This window comes from Patella vulgata, chromosome 2, assembly GCF_932274485.2.
Source record: "Patella vulgata chromosome 2, xgPatVulg1.2, whole genome shotgun sequence".
NCBI classification, from domain to species: domain Eukaryota; kingdom Metazoa; phylum Mollusca; class Gastropoda; family Patellidae; genus Patella; species Patella vulgata.
In genome coordinates, this window is record NC_065880.2 from 78,496,111 (window position 1) to 78,520,462 (window position 24,352).

Genomic DNA, 24,352 nt, shown 5'->3' on the forward strand with positions numbered 1-24,352 from the left:
CGTCGGCGTGTACGTAAAGGAGCACTGCATTGTTAGAATTCGTAATAAGAGTAGGCCGTAGCGCGGCAAAATTTCGCTCACAGCACAATGCATAGTGTAAGCCCGTCTTTATTTGCCCAGTCGGTCCAGAAAATGAGGACGCTGAACCTCATTTTATTTCATTTCATTTCAGTAAATCCCACCATATGTTAATTCCGAAATGACTTAGTTTGTGTCGAGAAGACGTTAAATCTCCCTCTCTCTCTCTCCCTCTCTCTCCCTCTCTCTGAACTAATATATCATCGTAAAACAATTGATAAAGTCAGCCCAAATTACAAGGATTTAATTATAAAGTCGTTCATAACATATCGCTACCGTAATTTTAGTTATTCTACAGACAAACGGTGCCTAAGGCTAACAGACGAGTCTTCATTCCTGCATAATATATTATTGTCATCTCCTGGGTTACTGACACAAAATGTCATGCAAGTGTATGAATTGCAGGTACACGTGTTAACCTATTATTTCTGAAATCCGAACCTATTCAATAATTATCACGTCATTTATTTATTTCCAAACTTCATTCATAATAATTAAGAATTTAAAGGAGCTCAACTTTTAACTCAATATTGTAACATGGACGGGAAATCTTCCTTTGTTCTTTTCTTTGAATAAGCAGATTGTTTTACCTCTAGCAGGCTGGGTGGAGCTTAAACTAGACATTTTCATTGTTATTGCACACTTTTGCTGGTTGTTATTGCACACTTTTGCTGGTTTACGCCAGTGTTAGTAGAAATCATATAGAGAAATGGGGTAGGTTTTCTGTGAAATAACAAGGAGCATGTTGAGCACGTGTCATTTAAAGCACGCTTCTTTCGTTAACATCTTTAACACCTCGGCCTACGGCCTCTGTGGCTAAACCAGTTAACCCACGAAAGCTGTGCTATAAATATAAGTTATCCATATAATATTTGACATTTAAAAAAAAGGAATTAGAATTTAATATTTGGTCCATTTCAATTAAAGATACATTATGGGAGATAAGATAAAGAGATGGCAGTTCTCGCTATAATAGTTAAAAACTAGATAGTGTAAAGGTAATTTGCTGAAAATTTCAGTCAAATTGATCCACTATGAGCCGAGAAAGAAGCGGGTGAAATTTTTGCATAGTCTCGGTCATCATTACTAAAATCATTAATATAAACTGCATAGTCTCGATTATCCACTTTTTCTGATTTAATTATCCACGGCCGTTAGCGGCATATAGGAATCTAATCCAGCCAACATCGAAGGCTAGCCTTGACATCGAGAGTTTATTATGGTCTGGATAAGTTAATTAATGTCTAATTGATAATTTAGATAACATTTCAGGCCTAAAGAAAGACTTGTAATAAGCAGATTTTGCTCTTGCATAATGTATGTTTAAACATGATTACTTATCTTACCGTAAAAATACGGGCTTCTGCTATCCAATATTTAACACAATTAACTTTTTTAAATCCGTTCCCGACATTAGGTTATCTATGATCTCGAACACTATTTATAAAGAGAAGACTTGATGAAAAAATTACGAAGCAAAACATATTCCAAAAGTCAACGTGGAAGTAATTAATAAGTTGCTGATCCACAGACGACTAAAACATAAACTTGTAGATTAAACTTATCAGGCGCAAACGACTACTATTCAATTTGAACTTCTCACGTATTTCGCCGAACATAACTAACTCATTAGAAAGCACAATAAAAAAATTTAAAACTCGAATGCAAATCAGTTTCTATATACTTAGATATTATATTAATACGCCAGCTCCCCGTTCATGTTAAGAGAGAGAGAGGGGGAGAGAGAGAGAGAGAGAGAGAAAGGGGTTTAACATCCACTCGACACACGCTAGGTCATTTCGGGACTAACACATGGTTCAATTTTATTTCAATAATTCGCTTGCGCGTAAGGGTCTTTAGCAGTGGGAGGAAACCGGAGGACCCGGAGAAAACCCACGAGGTTGGACAGACGAGCTTACTCCTTGTCACGTACAGCGGCAATATCGCCTACTTTTATATCGAATTCCAACTGCCAAGGGATCTTTTATGTACATTCCAATGTATACACGGGACCTCGGTTTTTTGTCTCATCCGAAGGACTAGACAGCTGTCCTTGTCAGGCCCTCCTCCGTTCTACATCACTGACAAGGGGAAACCACGTCGGAAAATCCAGATGAACTTTCTAGGCCAATGCAGGTATCGAACACCCGACCTCCAGGCTAGCGATCGAATAAAGTAAAGTGACTGAAATGTTTAATATATTCAATTTTATTATCCATTGTTAAACTATTATATCGAGAACGGCAATCTCTTTATCTAAATCTTACATAATGCATCCATAATCAAGAAATGTGTGCTCTATTAATTACTTTGAAACTAAAATTAGAAAATTTATCAACAGTTATTATTCAAAACCATCACACGTTAGTTTCATAATAACTTCTTTATTTTATAAAGATTGATTGATAAGCACTGTTAATTATTTATAGGAACATTACAATATCATATTACATCATGCAATCAATTAATTAATAAGGGTTTTTGTTCAGTAGTCTATTTATCCATTCAAAGAGCTGGTATATTATTATACGCCATTTTATAGTTGGGTACCTTCAAAGCCAGTGATTCTTAATCACTTACTACAAACTATAGTGAAAGTTTGATATCTACCAGCCTAGTTCCTTTGAGAACTACACATTGGCGTGCACGTAAAAGATCCCTTGACAGTTCGAATTCGATATAAGAGTAGGCCGTAGTGCCGCTGTCCGGGCAAAATTTTCCTCATAGCACACTGTATGACGTATGCCCGTCTTCATTAGCCCAGTTCAGAGCAGAACAGTAGGACGTTAAACCCAATTACATTTCATTTCCTTTGCAAACGGTCTCTGATCGGACGCTATTCTCTGACCGTTTCTGGCCTCCTTTGTTAAGCTGCAAATTGCAATTTATAATAATGCAACAGTATTTTCAAGTAGAATTTTGTTATTCAAAAACATAAACAAAATTCGTTTGAAGTGGTCCGCTATTATAAAATTCGCGTTTCGTGGCTGAATCGCAAACTTCTACTTGTAAATAGTGTTGAATTATTATAGATTTGTATCAGATGTGGTGAAGAAATGATTCCTTTTGGCGAAAAAAGAAGAATGACGGTGAAAAATAGAAATAAAATGAAATGAAATGGGGTTTAACATCCTCCTGCGTTCTGCCCCGACTGCGGTGAAAAATAGAAAGTAAGGATTCCAAAATAGCCCTAAATAGAGGGGGGAGGGGGTGTTTTCACATTGCAGCTTAATAGGGACGATCACTTTCCCCGTTTGGATGGAAATAGGGATGAATAAATGGGATTTAAAGTGCCCTCGACGCAAACTAGATCACGTCGTAGCTAATATATGTTAAAATGTATTTCCATAATTCGCGTGCGCTTGTAAATCTCTTTTATATCCCTTTCAGACATACCTACCCGGTGTTCCTTTAAACCAAATGATTAAATATTTCTCGCATGAATTATTTATAGATCTGGCATGAAAATCAAACAATATTTTAAACAGAACCTTTGAGACTTTATAGTCCAGACTTACCCGACATAATGAATAAATCACGGTAAATTAATAGAAAACAAAATTGGAGCTGAATTTTGTAATTGGTAATGTAATAATGAACTTACACTGAGGAAGTCATACAGACGAGCCTGGCTTACATTCTCTAGAATTGTATACGGTGACTGCGCGAAGGGATGTATCAAGTTTGTAGCTTTTGCCCCTCATATGGAAAAAATCACTTGGTTTCAATTCGGTATCCAACGCTACTGTCAGATATGCTACAAATCGACTATAATTCCTTCGACCCTGCCCAAATTTTCTCGGGACGGAGGAGACAACCCTAACCTTCCCCATAGTAATAAATATTGGGTTTTTGTGTTCCCACTAATGTGTAGCAGACACAGTCGACTCTGTTGGTAGTATGGGAAGAAAATCGCACATACCCACTGGACAGAGTATAGCAACAGTTGAAGCAACTCCACGTGGGTTCTCTACAACTACATAAAACAAATAATACACTCGATGTCAAGAGATTAAGCAGAACACTAAGTTGAATTGAGTCAATGGACCCCGGATACCCCCCCCCCCCAAGAAAAAAAAGAATTAGGGATTATAATATCGATCAGAGAAAATCAGTACCGTGTTCGATAATGAAACTGGTTTGGGTTGAGAAATGGAAACATGAACGGAACAGCATGGTACCTTCGATTTACAATTCTACATTAACGCTCTAAATTATGTGTATATACACGTAATCGTGACAATTACATCCCCGGAGACATAACAGAAATAAACTTCTGATAATGACATGTTTCGAGATTGGTACTTCATGGCATAATACATAATATTATAACGTTGGTTATTTTAATTCTAACCTTTCTATAATCAGATTGTGTTGAAAAGTTATTTTGATAAAAGACTTAAAATGCCACAGAACCATAAATAGATTTTCTTTTTATAACGCTCAAGTCGAGTTTTGTGTCACGGAGCGTGTTAATTTTATTGTCACATATTCTGGTTTCTTCTGTCATTGAGTCATTTAAACGGCTCAATCACTGCTCGCCTTACAAGATTTCATCCTCGAGTCCTTCCTACACGTACACTTATGAGGAAATATTAGAGCCATCGCCGACACTCGTGCAGAGAGGTGATACATCAAACCGTCCCGGAGAACCATTTGTCAACACTGTAAAAACACTCGGCTAATTTTAGATTGGCTATCTAGAGCACCTTTTTCCAGTAATTTCTTCTCAATTGCTTACCAAGTGCCTTCCGTCAGCCACACATAAGATGTTTTATCATCATATACGCTCTTGTTTAAAGATGCAATATGTATGAGCTAAATCTGCCTATTGCAGATCATTCTATATTGGCTTCAATTGTTATATGAATTACTATTAAGACATTCAGGGGAGTTGGGTGGCCGAATGGTAAGCACGTGCGCGCTGTATCATAAGGTCTGTCATTGAGTCAACTGACGTGGTTTCGATTACCCGGTTATGCGTGACAAGGAGTAGGGTTGCCTGTCCAACGTCGTGGGTTTTTTCCGGGTCCTCCGGTTTCCTCCCACTGCTAAAGACCCCTACGCGCAACCGAAGTATTGAAATTAAATTAAACCATATGTTAGTCCCGGAATGACCTAGTTGTGTGTCGAGTAGACGTTAAACCCATCTCTCTCTCTCTCTCTCTCTCTCTCTCTCTCTCTTTTCTACGAGTCCTCTGGTTTCCTCCCACTGCTAAAGACCCCTACGCGCAAGCGAATTATTGAAATAAAATTGAACCATGTGTTAGTCCCGAAATGACCGATTTTGTGTCGAGTGGACGTTAAACCCCATCTCTCTCTATGACAAGGCCATCGGACGGCAGAGATTTAAATGGATTTAAACATACGCTAGATTAAAAAAAAAATAGCGATACAATGGACAATCGAGGCTAAGTCGAGGTTGTCAAGTACCGTTGCTACAATAATGAACGACCTATGCTGTATCATCAAACAGTCATAACTTTGCTCAGTAATTCGAATGAAATTTTCAATATATTCATTTTTCATTATCCATTTTGAACTGTTATAGCAAGAAACCCCATCTTTAAATGGTGACAAAAACAAAAAAGCAGAATGGAGTTAAATATATCCATTTGAAGTTAATGTATTACAGCTCTGTTTTTTTTTTTGAAAAGAAAAGATCTTCGATTTTCTGATGGTGGCTTTAAGCACGCTATTGACTGGTTGTCTTGCTTTATTTTTTTTATATATTATATCTGATTCTAAATTTAACCGAAGCCAGAATTAGACAATGAATTTGTTTCCCGTTTCTATTTTCTTGTTTCTGAATACATATAGCTGTTGTTGACAGATATTTTAATATAAGGCTGATGTAATAATACAAGGGAGAGTGGGCTCGGATATATTGTTGACAAAAAATCAGTTAATCATATCCTGGTATATACTGAACAGAATTGTCGTCCTCGCTGGAGGAATTCCTACCAAGCGTCGCTAGTAAAAACTCGGTTCCATGTGTTCTTATTATTGGTAAGAGAACGGTATTTCGACATGTCGGGATTAAATTTCATTTTAATGACAAAAATTGACGTTTGTCAACACACCAGAAGGTAATGTAGGTACAGGAAAACAATGCTGTGAGGTAAACAGTGAGATCACGTGGTACCGCCTGGTGTCACCTATAAATTATGCCCCCCTCCCCCCATTTCTCTAGCCAAGACGCCCATTGTACAATATTTGGACGATGTGTGTGCGTAGACAGGTTTAATTCGAAGTGCGTTAAGACAGATCTAGGTACAAGTAAACGTTGATTCCCTTCAAGTATAATTCAGTTCAGCTACAGTCATTTAAAGTAGCTAAGTCTCTAACTCAATATCATCCAAAGTCTTCGACATTGAAAACACGAATTATTTGTCAATTCAAATCAACATTGATGTTGTGATCTTACGGGGAAAAGATGGGCTTCTGATATCCAATATTTAAGACAAAATAAACATTTTACCATTGGTACACGAATCGTGTCCATAATGCGTTTTAGCGCCATTTGTAACAAGGGACTCGAAGAACGAGGCTAGACATATTCCACAAGTCATGTCAAACGGTGACCTCATATTCTTATCTGGAGAGCATGCGCAATAAATATTATCGGTGTAGACTGGAATAACCAGACGCTAGAGATGGCCATTCGATTGTGACTTCTGGCGTATTTCGCCGAACTTAACTGATTTGAAATTATAGTAAAAACTGAAACGATTGAATGTAAATCAGTTTATATACACTCATATTACATTATTATATGCGTTGCGACCCATTTGTGTCAATTTCTAGGTCCCGAATATTAGCGATTTAGCACCTTTAAGGGAGTGAGATCTGTGTGACTAACATGCCGGTGTGCTCATAATGTATATGGCATATGCTTCAGTTCTCAGATTAAATGTCAGTAGCACAAACATTGTATTTACTGGAAAATTGATCCAACACGACTTACTAAGGGCTTAGTCACACTTGTAACATTGGACAATGTAACGGCACTAGGGATGATATTCTGGTAATCCAAATCCAAATCATCTTTGCCAGTAGCTTGAATTCGCTGAAAACTAGTGTGGAAAATCCGCTGTCAAGAATGCTTTAGGTTCGTTGTACATGATTAACCAGAGAGCTATTAAATTACAATTTAAAAACAAATTCCATTCCATGCTGTAGGTAACAAGAACACAGACCCCATTCCATATAGTAAGTTGACGACAAGACAAACCTCTATCCATGCTGTACGGTACGTTCACATTACAAACCAACCCCATTCCATACGTTGACAATAATACAAACCCCAATCAACTCATTGCTGTGTTTGATCAGACAAACCCCATTGCATGCGGTACATTGACAAGACAACCCCAATTCCAAACTGTACATTGACATGAACAGTAACTCCAGTACGCAAGAGCGTTTTTTGTAGATATCGCCCAAAGTATTGCAAAAGGTGGTCGACAAGGAAAGATATGTTATACACATCGTATCAAAATTTAAAAGATTGCATATACTGTACAATTAAATGAAATGAAATGTTGTTTAACGTCCTATTGTTCTGCTCCGAACTGGGCTAACGAAGACGGCCATACGCAATACAGTGTGCTATGAGGGAAATTTTGACCGGACAGCGGCACTACGGCCTACTATTATATCGAATTCCAACTGTCAATGGATCTTTTACGTGCACGCCAATGTTTACACGGAGCCTCGGTTTTTCGTTCCATCCAGGCCCTCCGTCCTGCATCACTGACAATGGAGAACCACTCATATACAATTAACAAAAGTAGGGATTAGTGAAATTGACTAAAATAAAAACGCGTTTGCCAGTAGTTAGTAAAATCGTATTTTGTTAATATTTCAATTATCCATAATTTTGTCAATTTTTTATTAACAAACGCACCACCTTGTAGGTTCTTGTCCATTCTTCGTAGGACCCCAAATTAAACATCGAATTAACTACATTGGTGTGTAGATGTGAAATGTTAAGTAATCAAAATGTAATTACAGACTAATTGCAGTCAATTTAAAAAAACAAAATAAATCAAATCAATAAATTCCTACTGGATCTTTTCAACTCAACGTGGACTTTAGATTGTGGGTATAAAATCGCAAAAACAGTGTAGATAGATAAACGTGCATCCAGTAATGATTTGTTGAGACAGGCTTAGGCTTGGGGCATTAGATGTTCTGGCACAGCCGTGTGTGTTGAATGGGGCCAGTGGTTATTATATCACGTATAACGGTACTTGTTTTATTAGATTGTGATCTGAATATAAATTGTGTAGTAATTGATAACAGGACTACTTTTCTTTATACTAAAGGTGAAACGGGGGCATCTTATTTAACCATGATTTATTGGTAATTTGCAAATTTCCGTATAAAGAGAGAGAGAGAAGGGGGTTTAACGTCCACTCGACCCAGATTAGGCCATTTAGCGACTAACAGATGGTTCAATGTATTTCAATAATTCGCTTGCTCATAGGGGTCTTTAGCAGTCACGGTTGGAAACCAGAGAACCCGGAGAACACCTATGAGATTGGAACGTCCTCCCTCTACACCTTGACACGTACAAGCTGACAGACCTTATGGCCTAAAGCGGGGATCATGTGGCTAAGTGGGTGAGACGCTGGCTCGCTAGCCTGGAGGTCGGGTGTTCGATCCCTGCATTGGCCGAGAAAGTTCATCCAGATTTTCCGGCGTGGTCCCCCCTTGTCAGTGATGCAGGACGGAGGGCCTGACAAGGACAGCTCTCTAGTCCTTCGGATGAGACGAAAGAAAAACCGAGGTCCCGTGTATACATTGGAATGCACGTAAAAGATCCCTTGGCAGTTGGAATTCGAGATTACTAGAGTAGGCGATAGTGCCGCTGCCCGGGCAAAATTTCCCTCACAGCACACTGTATGGCGTATGCCCGTCTTCATTAGCCCAGCATAGGAGCAAAACAGTAGGACGTTAAACCCCATTTCATTTCATTTCTTATGATCTAAAGCGCACATGTTAGATCATTCGACCACTCAACCGCCCACCCTTATATCAGTCTTAATATTAAAACATTGGCCGTGTTATGTTGTGAAGAGGTACTACATAACATGTCTTCGGGATCTAGGTTTAAATGTTTAGTGTATAAACCTACTATGAATATTGCATTATATACCATTATCTGAATAAATATACCATACCTATTTCCAGCTTTCGGAATTAAATTAACCCGAGCAATTGGCCATATGATTCAATAAAACCAATTTCAGCTTCCTTAATATACTATATACCGTTCAGACACTTTAGGTAGTTTATAAAAAGAAAACAGTTTATTTTGTGTTCTGAATGCAAAGGTGGCGCAAATAACTCAGTTTATATAAACGCTTGCTAACCCCGACTTATCTTGACCTTCTTAACGGGTCGGCTTAGGCGGCTCCAGCTAGTATTGGGCACGAGCGGTAAGTTATCGTCCTGGGAAAATGTCGACATGCGCCCATACGTTAACTCTATCCGACAAGGTCCGAATACTTAAGTAAGTGCCAAAGGGAGATAACACTGAAAACCCAAGGGTTATTTTTCGCGCACGCCAATGTGTACACGGGACCTTGGTTTTTGTCCGACCCGAACAACTAAACGTTGTCCCTTGCCAGGCCCTCTGTCTGCACGACTTACAAGGGGAAACTTTCTCGGTCAATAAAGGGATCGAACATGGGATCGCCTCCATGTTAACGTCTTGATGACCGAGCCAAACTGGCTCCCGTAACTAGACTTGTAGACGAACCATATACAATATAACTAGGTTAGACTTCAACTATGACAGTTTTATTAAGATGGGCCACTTTAATATTTTTATTATCAAAAATAATCAATAAGGAAGTATTTCTCGGGATTATTTTTTTATTTTCTTCCAATTAATAACTTTACAAGATCAGGTCGACCAGTGAACGACTTAAAATAGATACACGAGGCAATGGTATGTTTTTTTGTTGGTTTTTTTTTGGAATTTTTTTTTTATCATTTGTATTAAATTAGCCTTTTAGGTGATGCTTTCCATTAATTCTATATTGGCTCTGGCTGACTCAACATTTGTACAAGCGAATAAAATTATTTAAGTATGAAGCTTCTGACAGTTTTGGCTTGAAGGAATATAACGTATAATTTAATGAGTTAAAAGTCGATAGGAGAACTCCATTGATCCAAATAAAACTGATTTTATATTATGAACAAATATATTTAAGCTCTGTAAACTAATGTTTACTGTAAATATGGACGATAGGAGACTCGTCTATGGCATCCAAATCACACTCATGTTGTTATTGTTGTTCTTTTCCGTGGTTGTCGAGCAGTCATAAAAATGAGTTTACAACTAACATGTCTCAGTGGCGAATCAAATATGAACACTAGAAGACTCATGCATTGACATCCAAATCTCACTCATTTTTTGCTGTTGTCCTTTTCCGTGGTGGTCGAGCAGTCATGAATATGGACTTACGACCAACAGATCTCAGTGGCGAATCTCACCATTCATGTGTGGCGCCTGAGAGGCTGATAAGGAAAGTGTACTTAGCGTTCTGTTTGGGCCGAAATCGGTGTTCGTCCCTTGTATATTGGTGTGCACGTGAAAGAACCCTTGGCACTTGGAGACGCCGATGTCCGGGTAAAGGTCTCTGATCCACCTTTCTCTCATAATGACCGAAGTATTGTATTAAAGACCCCTAACACTATACAATGTTATCCTTAATGGGATACTAGAAGGATACCCGGCTTCGACAGGGGACTTAATTCACATGGGTACCATATTCGCCAGAGGCCCCAATTCGCACCGGCCCCAAATTCGCCAGGGGCCAAAATTGTCGAAGGTCTAAATTCGCCGGGGCCCAAATTCGTCTGGGACCCAAATTCGCCGTGACCCCAATTCGATGGCCTAAAACACTCAGGGGAGCATGCTGGTTAATTTGATACCACATAATATGTGGGGTGGAGCGCGGCGACGAAACGATATTCGCCCGGGGCCCAAATTCGATGTCCTAAAAGATTCACGGGGTAATTCTGGTTAATTGGATACCACAAAGCGTGATGGGCGAACATACACATATATACATCTTCGATTTTATTTATATAGATAACGTTTAAATTTAAATTATCATCCGTGCCTTTTATAGTCAGTCCCATTCCAAATCACTGCTCAGGTGTTTATATGAATCACTAATATAGCATTTCAAGTTTAGAATTTGGAATTTAGATCTTAAGAGATATTTAACCAACTCTTTAAAACATTTATTCTTATCTAATATAAAAAAACTATTTATCCGGGCATGTCGTTTAATTATATTTACATTTTTGCTTGAATTCCTGTGATTAATTGCCATGAAGATCCGGATAAGCCATGGTTGTCAGAATTAACAAGATGTGTAGGAACTGGGCGAAATGACCTGACATCCGCCGATGTTGGTTAAGTGCTGTCTTGCCGAGATCATTACGCCAATTACAAAATATGTGGAATTACGTATTACTTTTTTTTGTTCAAAGGTCTGATTGCCTGCAACGGATTTAAGATGGCCAGCAACTTTTTAATTCCTATAACAACCTACTTGAATTTACACGACGCATGCAAAATATCACAATGTTCGATAACTTCAGATTGCCTCTAATGAGATGGGGCGAAATGACCCACCGTTTTCTAGTTTAAATCCTAAATAGTGAAATGTTGTTTAAGATCTGTGATATTGGAAGCTGATTGTAAATGACTGGTTTTATAATGTATATGATGGTTGAGTAGCGAGACGGCGTTATTGCCATTGTGTACAAATCCCCTATAATTATTGGTTTTGATTAAATCTTATCTGTATAGTGTGGGTTGCGATGATTCGATTTATGTTTCTCATCGATAACAATAGTTCGATATATTCGCACAATTTATACCAACGATTGAGACTATGCTTTCCAGATGTAATTAGTTTTATAAAATTGCACCAATATTCTAGTATTTCATCTTTGGCTCATAGACAATTGGAATATAGAATGAATTCCGGCGTCTCTAACCATGGGCATTTTATCGTTATAATTCTTGTTATAACCAGCCATATATCTGAATTAAGAATAACAATTTTTGTTTTGTCGAATATCTCTTGTGTTGCTCAATGTGCGTACAGTTGGTTTGTCGTTACTATCGACTGTATTAATAATGTCCCTAGCCAACTAGAATTCTCCACATTATAAATACGTTCAAATCAAAAATCACAAGCTCACGGCTTATCTAAAGCTGGAAATGGAGTTGTTAAGAAGCTAAGTATACTGAAATGAAAGTAAATGGGTATTAACGCCCTACTTTTCTGCACCGACTGGGCTAATGGGGGGGAGGGCGAATGAATATCGAAACCGTAATTTAGTCTAATTGCATTTAATGTGCACTGATTACGTTACAGGCATCAAAAGCTAGTTCATTACTCTCGCAAATTCGGGTCCATATCACCAATTAATCTCCCCTCGATGTATTTAATCGATCTGTAAAATAAAGTTTTTATTAGCGCTTATCGGGATTTTCATATAAATTTACTTTTAACTGTATTAGACAAATGTTGAATCAAAACGTTTTAATCAATCCCGCACTTAATACAAGGGTTAATTTCTATTCGTTGTAAATAGGCTGAAGCTGATGACCAATTAATGTTGAATTTGCTATTGATCTTGTTAGGGCGATTGGATCCTAAAATCTTCGTGTTTGTTTTCAAGTCATCGCCGTATCTCAAATCATTGACACGATCAGTGTCTAAACCATCGAAGCTTTAAATAAAGCTGTCAACTTGAACCAACCCGCTCATCTGACAAAAATCCCTTGCTTGTGTTGCTACAGTTAAATCAAGCAATAACAAATACACTTCCTTTCCATAGCAAGCGAAAATATTCTTTAATGTCCGTAAAAGATTGATTTTTTTCAATCTTTCCATTTATCTTTTAGAAGTTTTTGTTACTGAAGAATCTAATTCTTAATAAAATTTGACGTTTAATGACGTTTTCTGCACTGACTTCTCGTAATATGACGTCCATCAAGTAAACTCCTCCATTTGTATTTTTGCGCGATTACATGTCGTTTACCGACAAAGAGACGTGAGAACCTCATTACCGCTCTGTTGTAACACTACGAATTGACATGTAATTCCCCGATAGACGTTCGTCTATCTAGTATAGCAGTTTTTATCAATGGAATCCTTCACCATTTTATTGTTTACCATTAGATTCCCTCCCATTTCATCGGATATCAGTAATGTAGCGATTTAGACGGCTTTCGACTTTCATCCAACAGCCTATTAACATGACACCTTTGCTTTTATTACGACAATGAATTATTAGTATTATACTTTCGTATTATTCAAAGGAAATCAAGTCATTGTTTATTGTGTTAAGGGTATAAGTCGTCAGTAGCAGTTTAGTTTAAGAGAAGGTACTGGTCGAAGGTCTACTTTCCTTCCGCTCTAAACACAAATCAATTGTGGAATCGTGATGTCACGTGCTGGATTATTTTGTGGCCGATTCTTTTAAAACATATACATGGTTATAAAGTGATAAACGTTTTATCATCAGATCCAATCTATCCCTATTGTGGATTATAGAGTTAACTAATTGGTGTGGATAACACAAACCTCTTTAACGTTTATAGATAGAGTGCACCTCTGGTGTACTTCACCTGTTTTTATTAATGGTTTTTTTTTTGCGTTGTGAAAAATGTTTTCTAACAATTTAAGCTACATGTTTGCCTAAAACTGGATTTTAAATTTTTATGGTAATTTAGTTCATATATTGTTGATTATTTACTCTGCACTTATGAAAGAAATAGAGACATTTTCTAAAATGTCGAAGACCATGTTACCATCGTGCATGGCTTATAATTCTCCTTATTCTTCACCTTCAAGGGGCCTGGACTACAGTACGACGGATAAAAGAACGGCAACCATGCCGTCGCAGTCATCACTCTTCACCATATTTGAAGATGTACAGGTAAGTTATATTTATATTTTTCTTTTACTTTAAATAGATTAAATTACAGAAACTTTTAATATATTTGAATTACTTTATGATAATTTATAGGAGAATAACTGGATAGATGAGATTATCGAAACTTTTAATTAAAGATAAATTATAGGAGATCGAGATTACATAAACTTTTAATAGATTTAAACTGATAACATATAAATTATAAAGAAAATAATGTTTTGACAATCTATTTATTTAAATCTGATTTTAGAATAGTTTTAAATTATCAATCTGTTTTTCTGGATTGATTAGATACAGACTAAATCTAGGCTTTGTTGTAATATATATATATTTCGAACATCGGTAATTCCAATTACGTAAGTGGTATTCGAAATCCATAAACTAATTTATGGAATGATATACAATCATATTTATTTAATAGGAGTTGGCTTAATTTGAAAAATAAAGAAGCAATAGTTAAATATAATAGATAATTGTAGATTTAGAAATAAAACCATGACGTCATATACCTAGAAACACGATTAAGCCATACATTTTGATTATCTTAATTAAAAAAAGAAAACGTCCCTTCATTTTTGGAATGAAATGTCTTTCAAGGTTTCATCAACACAATCATTTTGAGACAGACATACATGTGTATGGTAATGTATATTTGTGTGAGCAATACAAGGTTAGATTTTGGTACGCCCAGCGGCGTTTTCGCTCGTCTACACTACGTATATAAAAATGTATATTAAATTGTTCCAGAAGCAATCATAGGACTATGTTCTACAATATTGAGTAGAATATTATACGTTTAAAACACCTACAAATCTGTTTTCCGCTTCCTAAAATTTAAATCTTAGGATATTCTCCCATGGGGATTTTTGATTAAATGCCATTTGGTCTCTCCAATGCCCTCTGAACGTTTTAATTAATTGTATCAACAAAGTTTTGAATCCGTTGGGTTAGATACCAGACGATAAAATTGGAACATACTCGATTATTGTTACTGAAATGAAACAATGCAAATGTGTAGTTTCTTTCGTTATCAGGAGTATTATTCGTTTTTTTCTTGTTTACTGACTTTAGATTGAGAATATGAAGATATTGTTCTCTTGTGTAAATGGCAATTCATCTTTAAATGAAATCCCATATTTTTGAAAGGGTAAATTCGGAAAATAAATGCATTGTCCTTAAAGAGAATATTAACCTGATAGTTGGTTTAAGCTTAAAGGAAGTTTTTTACACTTACAGACTGAAAAAATCAAAAACCACACAACATTATTATTATTTTCTTTTAATGTCAGGCACATCATAGGTATAGATTAATGTACATCCTTTTTAAAAACAATATTTTGATATGAAAAGGACATGATACGTATTATAATAAGGACCCCTGGGACCTTTGCCTGGATTAATAACTACTAGAATTTTGAAACATGGCTGTGCATCAATTATTACGAGCCTTGGGGAAGCCTTAAATACATAAATTCCCATTTTGACGCTAGCCATTCGGAACAACTATACCGCTTGTTCTCATATTTTTGGAAGACATTTCGAAAAGTATTCAAAGTTTTTAAGAAAGCACGACAACAAATTTGTTGTTATTGTCTGTCTATATTTCTTGCCCTACACATTTGTTACTGTGATTGCTTTAAACGTTGAGATGATACTATTTGGGCGACGTTTTGAAGAGTATTATCTTGATACCGTTGAGAGTGTACTCTTCGAAAGGTCGCCAAAATAACTTAGTAATTGTGCTCCCATAAGTATGTAGTATAGTTTATTGTTCTGTCCAATTACTAGATACCTCTAAAGGATTAGTTTTAAATCTTTTACCATTTGAGCCATCCTATTGCTATCTTCAACCCATGAGACATAGACGATACGTCAGTGTATTCATGAAAGTGAAACAGCCAATTTATGTATAGTGTTTAAGGAGTTATTATACAAAACACAGACTCAATACGAGAATACCAAACAGTAATATAAGGCTTGCATGAAGTGCAGGAAGGTTATCCAGTACCGTCTTCAGAAATACAATTAAAGGCTCACTTTTTCTAATTAAAAACCACTCTCGTGATATTAACCCAAATTGGCTGCGGCCATTTTACTTGAGAATACGAGAACGCCATTGATGTTTGTATATCTAGTTCCAATTTCTTTGCAAATTACACCCGTACATCTTTGTCGTTGCTTCAGGAATATGTACTAACAGTTGACCCGGTGTTGTACTGGTAGGGCCCTGAACCGGAAGTATGTCACCCCTTGGCTTAAGCAGCCTTAGTATACCCACCAACGTCGAATCAGTAAATTCGTGAACTGTTTTTGAATCATAAATCAGTAAATTAGTAAACTATTTTTATACGCCCTGACTCAATTTTTATCCGATTTTAACGAAACTTGAAATATAGGTGTTCCTTTCGAAATTGGCATGTATCGGACCGCAAATTCATGGATTATGCCCCCCGATTATACCAAAAAATCAATCCCGTTTTATTTAGCTTGTAGACACTTTAGACGTCGCAATGTTTATTCGATTTTGATGTAACTTGAAATGTTTGTTTATAACCCAAAGATCTCGATTCCATTCGATATTCGCTCATATCGGACTAGAACTTCCTGGATTATAGCCCCTGGTTGTACGAAAAATCCCGCTTTTAGCTTGTGGTCCCTCTGGGGGTCACAATTTTTAACAGTTTTATAAAGCGTTTAAATATATCACCGTTACACCATAATGATGGTTGAATTCGAATTTCGTGAAAATCGGACCAAAAATACCGGACAAAATGACCGGTCTTTATACGCACATAGTCTGAAAGTATGTATTACCAAGGTTGTGGACCCTCAAGAAGCCATAATTTTTATTCTATTTTGAGGAAACTTAAAATATCTGTTCACATCATAAAGATTTCGGTTCATTTCGATAATCGCGCCTATCGCAACGGAACTTCCTGGATTGTGGCCCCTGATTGTTCGAAAAACTCTAGAAGTCACAATTTGTATTCAATTTTAAAAACCGTTTAAATATTTCACCGTCACACTTCAGTGTATGGGTGAATTCGAATTTCATAAAAATTCGACCGAAACTGCCGGACAAAATGGCCGCTCCTTGTACGCAAATAGTCTAAAAGTATGTAATACTAAGGCTGTGGACCCTCTAGAAGTCACAGTTTTTTTCCGGTCTTGATGAAACTTCAAATATATGTTTGTATCCGACAGATCTCAGTTCTTGTCGATATTCGTGCATAGCTGACCGTAACTTCCTGGATTATTTCCCCTGATTGTACAAAAAAAAAAATCACATATTTTTTTTTAGCTCTTGCAAAATGTGGGTGTATTTTGCCTGGCAACCGCTGGTTGAATCAGTAAATAAGTAAATTATTTTTAAATCAGTAAAATAGTTTATCTCGTAAGGTGTAGACGAACTGCACAGAAGCAAACTCCAATATGTATTTATATTTTGAAACTGGAATTAGGCGTACTATGAAGACGTCCAACTAATAGGATTTCCCTTGTTAGCTCCTTTTCGATCATCGAACAGTTCCACAAATGGTAACGTTGATACTTAATATAATACATAATTGAAGATTTCTTTAAGGCCCACTTCAGTCACACTATGTACAAGAAAACCACAAAATCATCGATATCTTAATGTATGGAATATTTTATCCACCAGAAAGAAATACAAATAGTAATTATTATGAGTTTTGGACCAGAAACTCGGCCCACGTGCTATATATCTTATTGTTGTTAGGAGATGCTAATTGTAGGCCGGTTGGGGAGGTACGGTAATTTCCGGAGACCACAATGGCCGTTTTATATAAATGAGTATTTTAAGGAATACTAACCCTAACCCTTTTTATGAAGAGTAAAAGGTATATTGGATCCAAGTTTAGTCTTCTAATATGGATTAGGGTCAGGGTTAGTATACCCCAAAATACTCATTTATATAAAGCGGCCATTGTGGACTCCTGAAATTCCCAAATCGGCCTACAATTAGCATTTCCCATTGTTGTTCTTGATAGCGACGCTCTTCCAAGATGGCCGAGATGACCTCCCACTCGGTTCCTGGTCCGTGATACGATACGCCCGTACATGTTCAAGCAAATCTGGTGTTAATGAAGATATACACGGTTCCAGGAAACTTATATTCGTATACAAGAGAACGAAATTTTATCGGGTTTTTTCTTTAAAGTCTTTCTTCAGTTAGTCTCTAATTGTAAATAACGTCCGATTTATCGGAGCAATCGAGGGTCATTTATTGACCCAGCCGAAAATTATGAGATCAATTTATATATAGCTCATCCAGCCCTTTATTTATCCAACATACTCAACAGTTGGTGTTTTTTCGGCAGATCAAATATCAATCTAACGTCTGAAATCAATTTCGACCATCAATACAATTTTGACATTGCTGACATCATCTAAGTATACGTAGGTCTTAATATAATTACCGCTTACGAAACATCCACTTAGCAAACTTTATTCATGAATAGAGTCTGGATAAGTTGTAAAGTTTTTTTCTTTTAAAAAAAACGTCCTAAAAACGTTTTAAAAGGTTTATAATGTTAACACTTATATATCATTTCAAGTAGACAATTGTTTCCCCATTTAATTGTATAGTTATTCTAGCGAATAAAATGGGCACCAAACCGATGTCGATTCAATTTAAGAAAATAAATTTAATCGTGGCTATAATCAGTATTCCTATACATCCAGACGTTGGCTTTTACTGAAAATTCTACCAAATGTCACTTGTTATTCATTAAAAGCTCCCATCGGCTTGCTTTGCGATATAAAATATTTGAAGTAAAGTTGAAAAGCATGTAAGAGAATCGCGTAAGAGCAATAAATCTTTTCTTTTGCCGGAGTCTTTAATTTGTTAAGCTTTTTGTTTCTTTTATTTGATTTAAGGTTTATAAGCTATTTGAAAAGTAATACAGCTGTCCCAAAAAGTATAGAGATCTATCAAATACGGAGATGTTTAATTTAGGCTGAAACGGGTCTTTTCTAGCCGATAACATAAAGAATCGTTTTCAAATAGTTATTAGGCATATATCAGTCTCTATTTCATACCAAGAAGAGGTTTGGTTGGACACAGCTCACCAAATATTTCTATGTTATTTTTAGTCTTTCTTTTGCATGGCGATTTTTTTTTTACTTTTTGTTGTAGAATCGAAGAAAAGGGTTTGAAAATACATTTTCTGTCAGGTTTTGGTGAATATTCATGATTTTGAGGCGGAAGGATACGAGAGTTGAGAGGTTGGTTAGGTTGAAATGTAGGGTCAAAAATTGCATGTTTACTTGTCTCTACTTCCAGCTTGTGTATCTCAAGTTTTCCATGGTGAACCTCATACATGCTTTCGGGCAAGAGGTTGCCACATGTTGCTCCATCTGTGGTAGAAAGCGTTCTACCCAACGAAAATTTGGGAAAAAGTTAGAGCCGGTCTAAGAGACGAGAATTAACATTAAAGTCAATGGGCAAATCTTTAGTGATCTGTGGCCGTTTAATTCAGGTTGAAGGGAGCATTTTCGAGCCGATAATATATCTTTTTCATATGGTTATAAGTCATGTTTTGGTTTCTATTCTATTCCACTGACCGGAAATTACATTTTCTCGAACATGCTGTAGTCCCGAACAATTGTTCTAAAAAAAATTAAATTTAGAAACTTTATATGCTGGAGAGAGATAGAACAGGTTTTTATGTCTTAGATATTGAATGTTACGAAGAATAAAACAGTCTGTTAGCTATGGTGGCTGAAAGCGTCCATTTAGATCGGCGGGTTTCTAGATACAACGCGAGAGTCGCCGTTAAGGTAGTACGACGAAAAAGTCGCCGATCGGCGCCTTTTTCGTCGTGCTGGCTTAACGGCGACTCTCGCGTTGTATCTAGAAACCCGCCGATCTAAATGGACGCTTTCAGCCACCATAGTTAGCCACGTTATATTGCAATATCATGCAAAACCTATACTTTCTGATTTCGCAATATATCCACAAAAACATTTTATACGCCCATGTATTATCACAAGTAAGAATCTGACACAAATTGATCGGGTATTACTTCCGTCAATAGAGAGGTTCTGTTTATTCTGCCGGGGGTTTGAGGGGGGGGGGGGTAAATGTACTTTAATTGTACACTTTAATGGTTTGAATAGAACTATCTAATTTCATTGTTTGACCTCCATTCGACACAAAGTAGGTCATTTCGGAACTAACATATGGTTCAACTTTATTTCAATAATTCGCGTTAGCAGTGGGAGGAAACCGGAGTACCTGGAGAAAACCCACGAGGCTGGAAGGCCAAGCCTACTCCTTGTCACGTACAAGTGGGGGAATCAAAACCACGCCACCTGACTCAATGCCAGACCTTATGATCAAACGCGCACGCGTTAACCATTCGACCACCCAACCCTGCTGAAATCTTGAAAGGGTGATAAACGCCGACGGCTCCTCTAATTCAAGTACGATCGACTTAAAACTTAGCATGCGTGTTCTTCGAACAATTGCCCATTGATTGACGTGTTTCGATTTCTAATAATATGACGCCACAAGTACAAGATGGCTTTAGTACGTCTATACTAGTATACCGCATGGACGACCGCTGTCCGCCTGAAATGGCCATCTTGAACGAATAATTATTGAGTTAGACGGCGTGACGATAATCCAATTATACCTGATAATCCTATGTCATAAATAGACTCATGTTGCTTGAAAGTAATCCATAGGGGCTGTGTGCTAAGTTTGAGCTGACATATTTTTACGCGTTTTCATGACATTCGCCGTAGATTTTATCCGAATATTAAAATAATAGAAGACATAAATATCTGATTTCATTAAATTAATTGAGCTTAATTATCCTTTCGACATCAAATCACCACACGTATTCCCTGTACAGATCAAAAACGTTTATCGCGCATGTTGAAGTAAGACTGTAAGTTTTTGTTAAATAATTGACAGATACCGTTATTCTTGTGTGTCAGTAGAGATTTTAAAGTTCACATTAAATTCTATAAATTTGATTACTGATAAAACACCGATAAAAAAAATGTTCTTAATGCTGTTATAAAACTAAGATCTTTCGTGGTATTTTTTTGTTTTTAGTTTTTGGTTTTATCTAATTGCAAGAAGACACTAATCTAAATGAGCTTCCTTTCTGTGAAATTCCTGATTTTCTCTAGCATCTTGTATTAATCTAAGTCAGTTTTATCGAGAATTATAGGATGATAGAACAAGAGATGAACAACATCAAGCTTATTCATTACAATTAAACGAGAGCAATGGAAATAGTTGGGCTTGAAACAAGTCGGATTCATTTACAATAAAATACCTACACGTGTTTTTTAGTAGTAATTAATATATCTTATAACATTTAGTCGATAAAATGTCGATCAGAGCAACCCTAATTCTCGATTTTGGACGAAGCACGCGGTCGGTTCCAATAAAAATATTTAGATTTAATTAAAATACTACTAGGGGCGCTTTTCAAATCTATGCATAAACATGATTGTTCACAAATAATACCAATGCCCTAATGTTTGAGCTGCACCGGAGGAGTTAAATCAACACCGTCAATGCAAAAAAATAATAGTTGAATAGCTTATCACAATCAAGTGAGCTTTACAGACGAGCTTGATGATCTATTGTCAGCATGGCATATGGCATGTGCATGAATCAACTCAACCTGCCCCTGGCCACGTGGAGCAAAAGCTAGGATGTATTTGGGCAACACTGGATATGATATTAAACTTAATGGGTTTCCAGATAAGAGTTAATAATAGACATTGGTTATAATTGACTGTATTCGCTGCACGTAATCCTATCATCTGTATTCAGAGTTTGTGGCAGTATGGAAGCTTTTTCTACCCTCTCCATGTATAGCCAATTCTTTGAACCCGTTTTAAATTAGTGCAATTGAATGGGATTTATCAGAACCCGTCATTTAATAGTTGTAATTGACAGAAAAAGCAATGCAATGAATTGAGCAATTTACGAAGGTAGATACAGGCTAATCATATATCTATATGTTATTATTATTATTCATATGGTCTGTACAATGCGCTGAACATGCAGGTTTCTCGCATTATGGTTTATTGCTTAGGCACACAGTTGTTATAGCATCATTCATTTTAAAAAAAAACATACAAAGCCACTTGAATAAACTTCTTTCTTCATATAGCGTGTCAACATGAATCGCGATCGTCCTGCACGTATTAATGACAACGAGGGGGGTGGGGTAATAATTATGGATTAGAATTGGTTAAATATAATTAGGCGTCGTTAAAGATTCCAACTCTTAAATTCAAACTAAACAAGCATACAGGTCAGTGTTCCTATATAGTAGACGAACCACCTTCGCAGGATTCAGACGAATGATCAAATAGAAAGAGACCGCGAAACCGTTGAGATCGAGGAAATATTAGAAATTCGTCGGCTGGATTTTGTCCTTGATTTCCGGTGATTAGAAACGTGTGCAGTTCATGAGTTTAAGATGACAAGATCGCCCCTCAAACAATGAACTGCATATAACAACAAAACAACAAACCATAGGCGAATCCATCAAAGAATGCAATTGATGATGGATTATGTCGTCCTCCTTAGGGTCAAACAATGCAGAGGCAACCTCGCGGTAAACTAACGCTAGGACGGGCGTCCAGTGGTGGCCTAGCGAAGAAAAATGGATCATTGGTATATCACATGGAATATAGAAGAGTAGCTCCTACTGTCTGTTAATCAATGTAAATCTACTATATACGGTTCTGAAAACTATGGGAACGGTTCAGAGAACTAATGGGAACGAATATGAGAACTAATAAGAACGGTTCTGAAAACTAATGGGAACGGATAAGCCGCGATTACACTATTTGGTCTTTATTGTATTTACCTACTTTATTTGTGTTCCTTGGGAACCCGAATAACTATATTTTACTGCATATAGTATTCGTAAATGAAATGAAATGGGGTTTAGCGTCCTACTTTTCAGCACCAACCGTGCGAATAAAGACGGGATAGCATTCGTAATCATAACCGGTTACGCTTATAGACATATTATGCATCTTATCGTTAACTCCACCAAGGAGGTTATAATTATTGTAATAACTAAATACGTCTATGGACTAGTAAATCCGCAGTCTAAGCCTATCAATAACTGTTAGACATGTGATGGAATGAATTAGTAAAACTGTATTATTATCTGGCGGAAATGACTATTTACCGTTATTTACAACAGTATAGATTCCCAACCCAGAATAACTTACATTCTATATGGCTATATACACTCTTTATTATAATATAATATTCCGAAAGATTATGGTATTCTTATCGCGTGTCTCAAATAATTAATTGTTGTAGGAGACCACTGCGGGGAAGGGGTGGGGCTGGCAAGGGCATTATCTAGTCCTTCGGATTGTACGAAACTCCTAGGTCCCGTATACATATAAGACTTGACAGTTGAAATTCGAAATAAGAGTAGGCGGTAGCACCGCTGTCCAGACAAAATTACATACAGCTCACTGCATGACGTATGCCCGTATTCATTAGCCCAGTCGGTGCAGAACAGTGGGACGTTAAACCCCATTTAATTGGGGGTTTTTTCGATCGGTTATTACTGTCTTGTCAGCTAGTGCTGAACAAAATATACACCCCACCCCCACAAATAAATAACACACTACAGATGTTAATAATAAATGTATTAGATATACCGCATTGTAATACTGTCATGTGATTGGAGGGTAAAGATAGGGATTATGGCCGTAGTTGTTACGATTCGTCGCCATAGAAATGTATACAGAAATATGAATTGAATTGCAAATGACAATCTAAAAACTTCACACGCACAATAAGACATTTTATGCATAGCATTACATGACGGATGCATTACAGAACGGTGGTTGACTGCGTAAGACGACAAATCATTAACCATGATTTTCAATGGTATACAACGGAGGACCTGGATGCATCTAGTCATTCGGATGGGACGAAAAACCACGGTCTCGTGTACACGTTGAGTCTTTTATAGTTGGCATTAGACGAAGATGAGGCGGAGAACAATATTCCTCATAGGAGACTGCGTGGCATATACCAGTCGTCTTCATTAGCCCTATTTGAATAGGGGGATTGGGTGGCCGAATTTGAGTCAACTGGCGTGGTTTCGCTTCCCCGCTTGAACATGACAAGTAGGAGGGTCGCCTGTCCAACCTCGTAGGTTTTCTCCTGGTCCTTCGGTTTCCTTCCACTGCTAAAGACCCCTGCCCGCAAGCGAATTATTGGAATAAAATTGAACCATGTTAGTCCCGAAATGACATAGTTTGT

At 37.0% G+C, this 24,352-nt stretch overlaps 1 protein-coding gene across 3 annotated transcripts in view; it reads left to right on the forward strand.

Annotated features, from left to right (window-relative positions):
* LOC126811755 (short transient receptor potential channel 7) overlaps positions 1 to 24,352 on the forward strand; it is a 164,377-nt gene that overhangs the window by 63,247 nt on the left and 76,778 nt on the right. For 2 of the 3 annotated variants that reach the window (XM_050537642.2, XM_050537641.2), the window contains exon 2: positions 13,977 to 14,061. In XM_050537642.2, coding sequence (XP_050393599.1) covers positions 13,977 to 14,061 — 85 coding nt within the window. Of the gene's footprint in view, positions 1 to 13,914; positions 14,062 to 24,352 lie in introns of those variants that run through there. The other variant, XM_050537643.2, reaches the window with a different exon arrangement.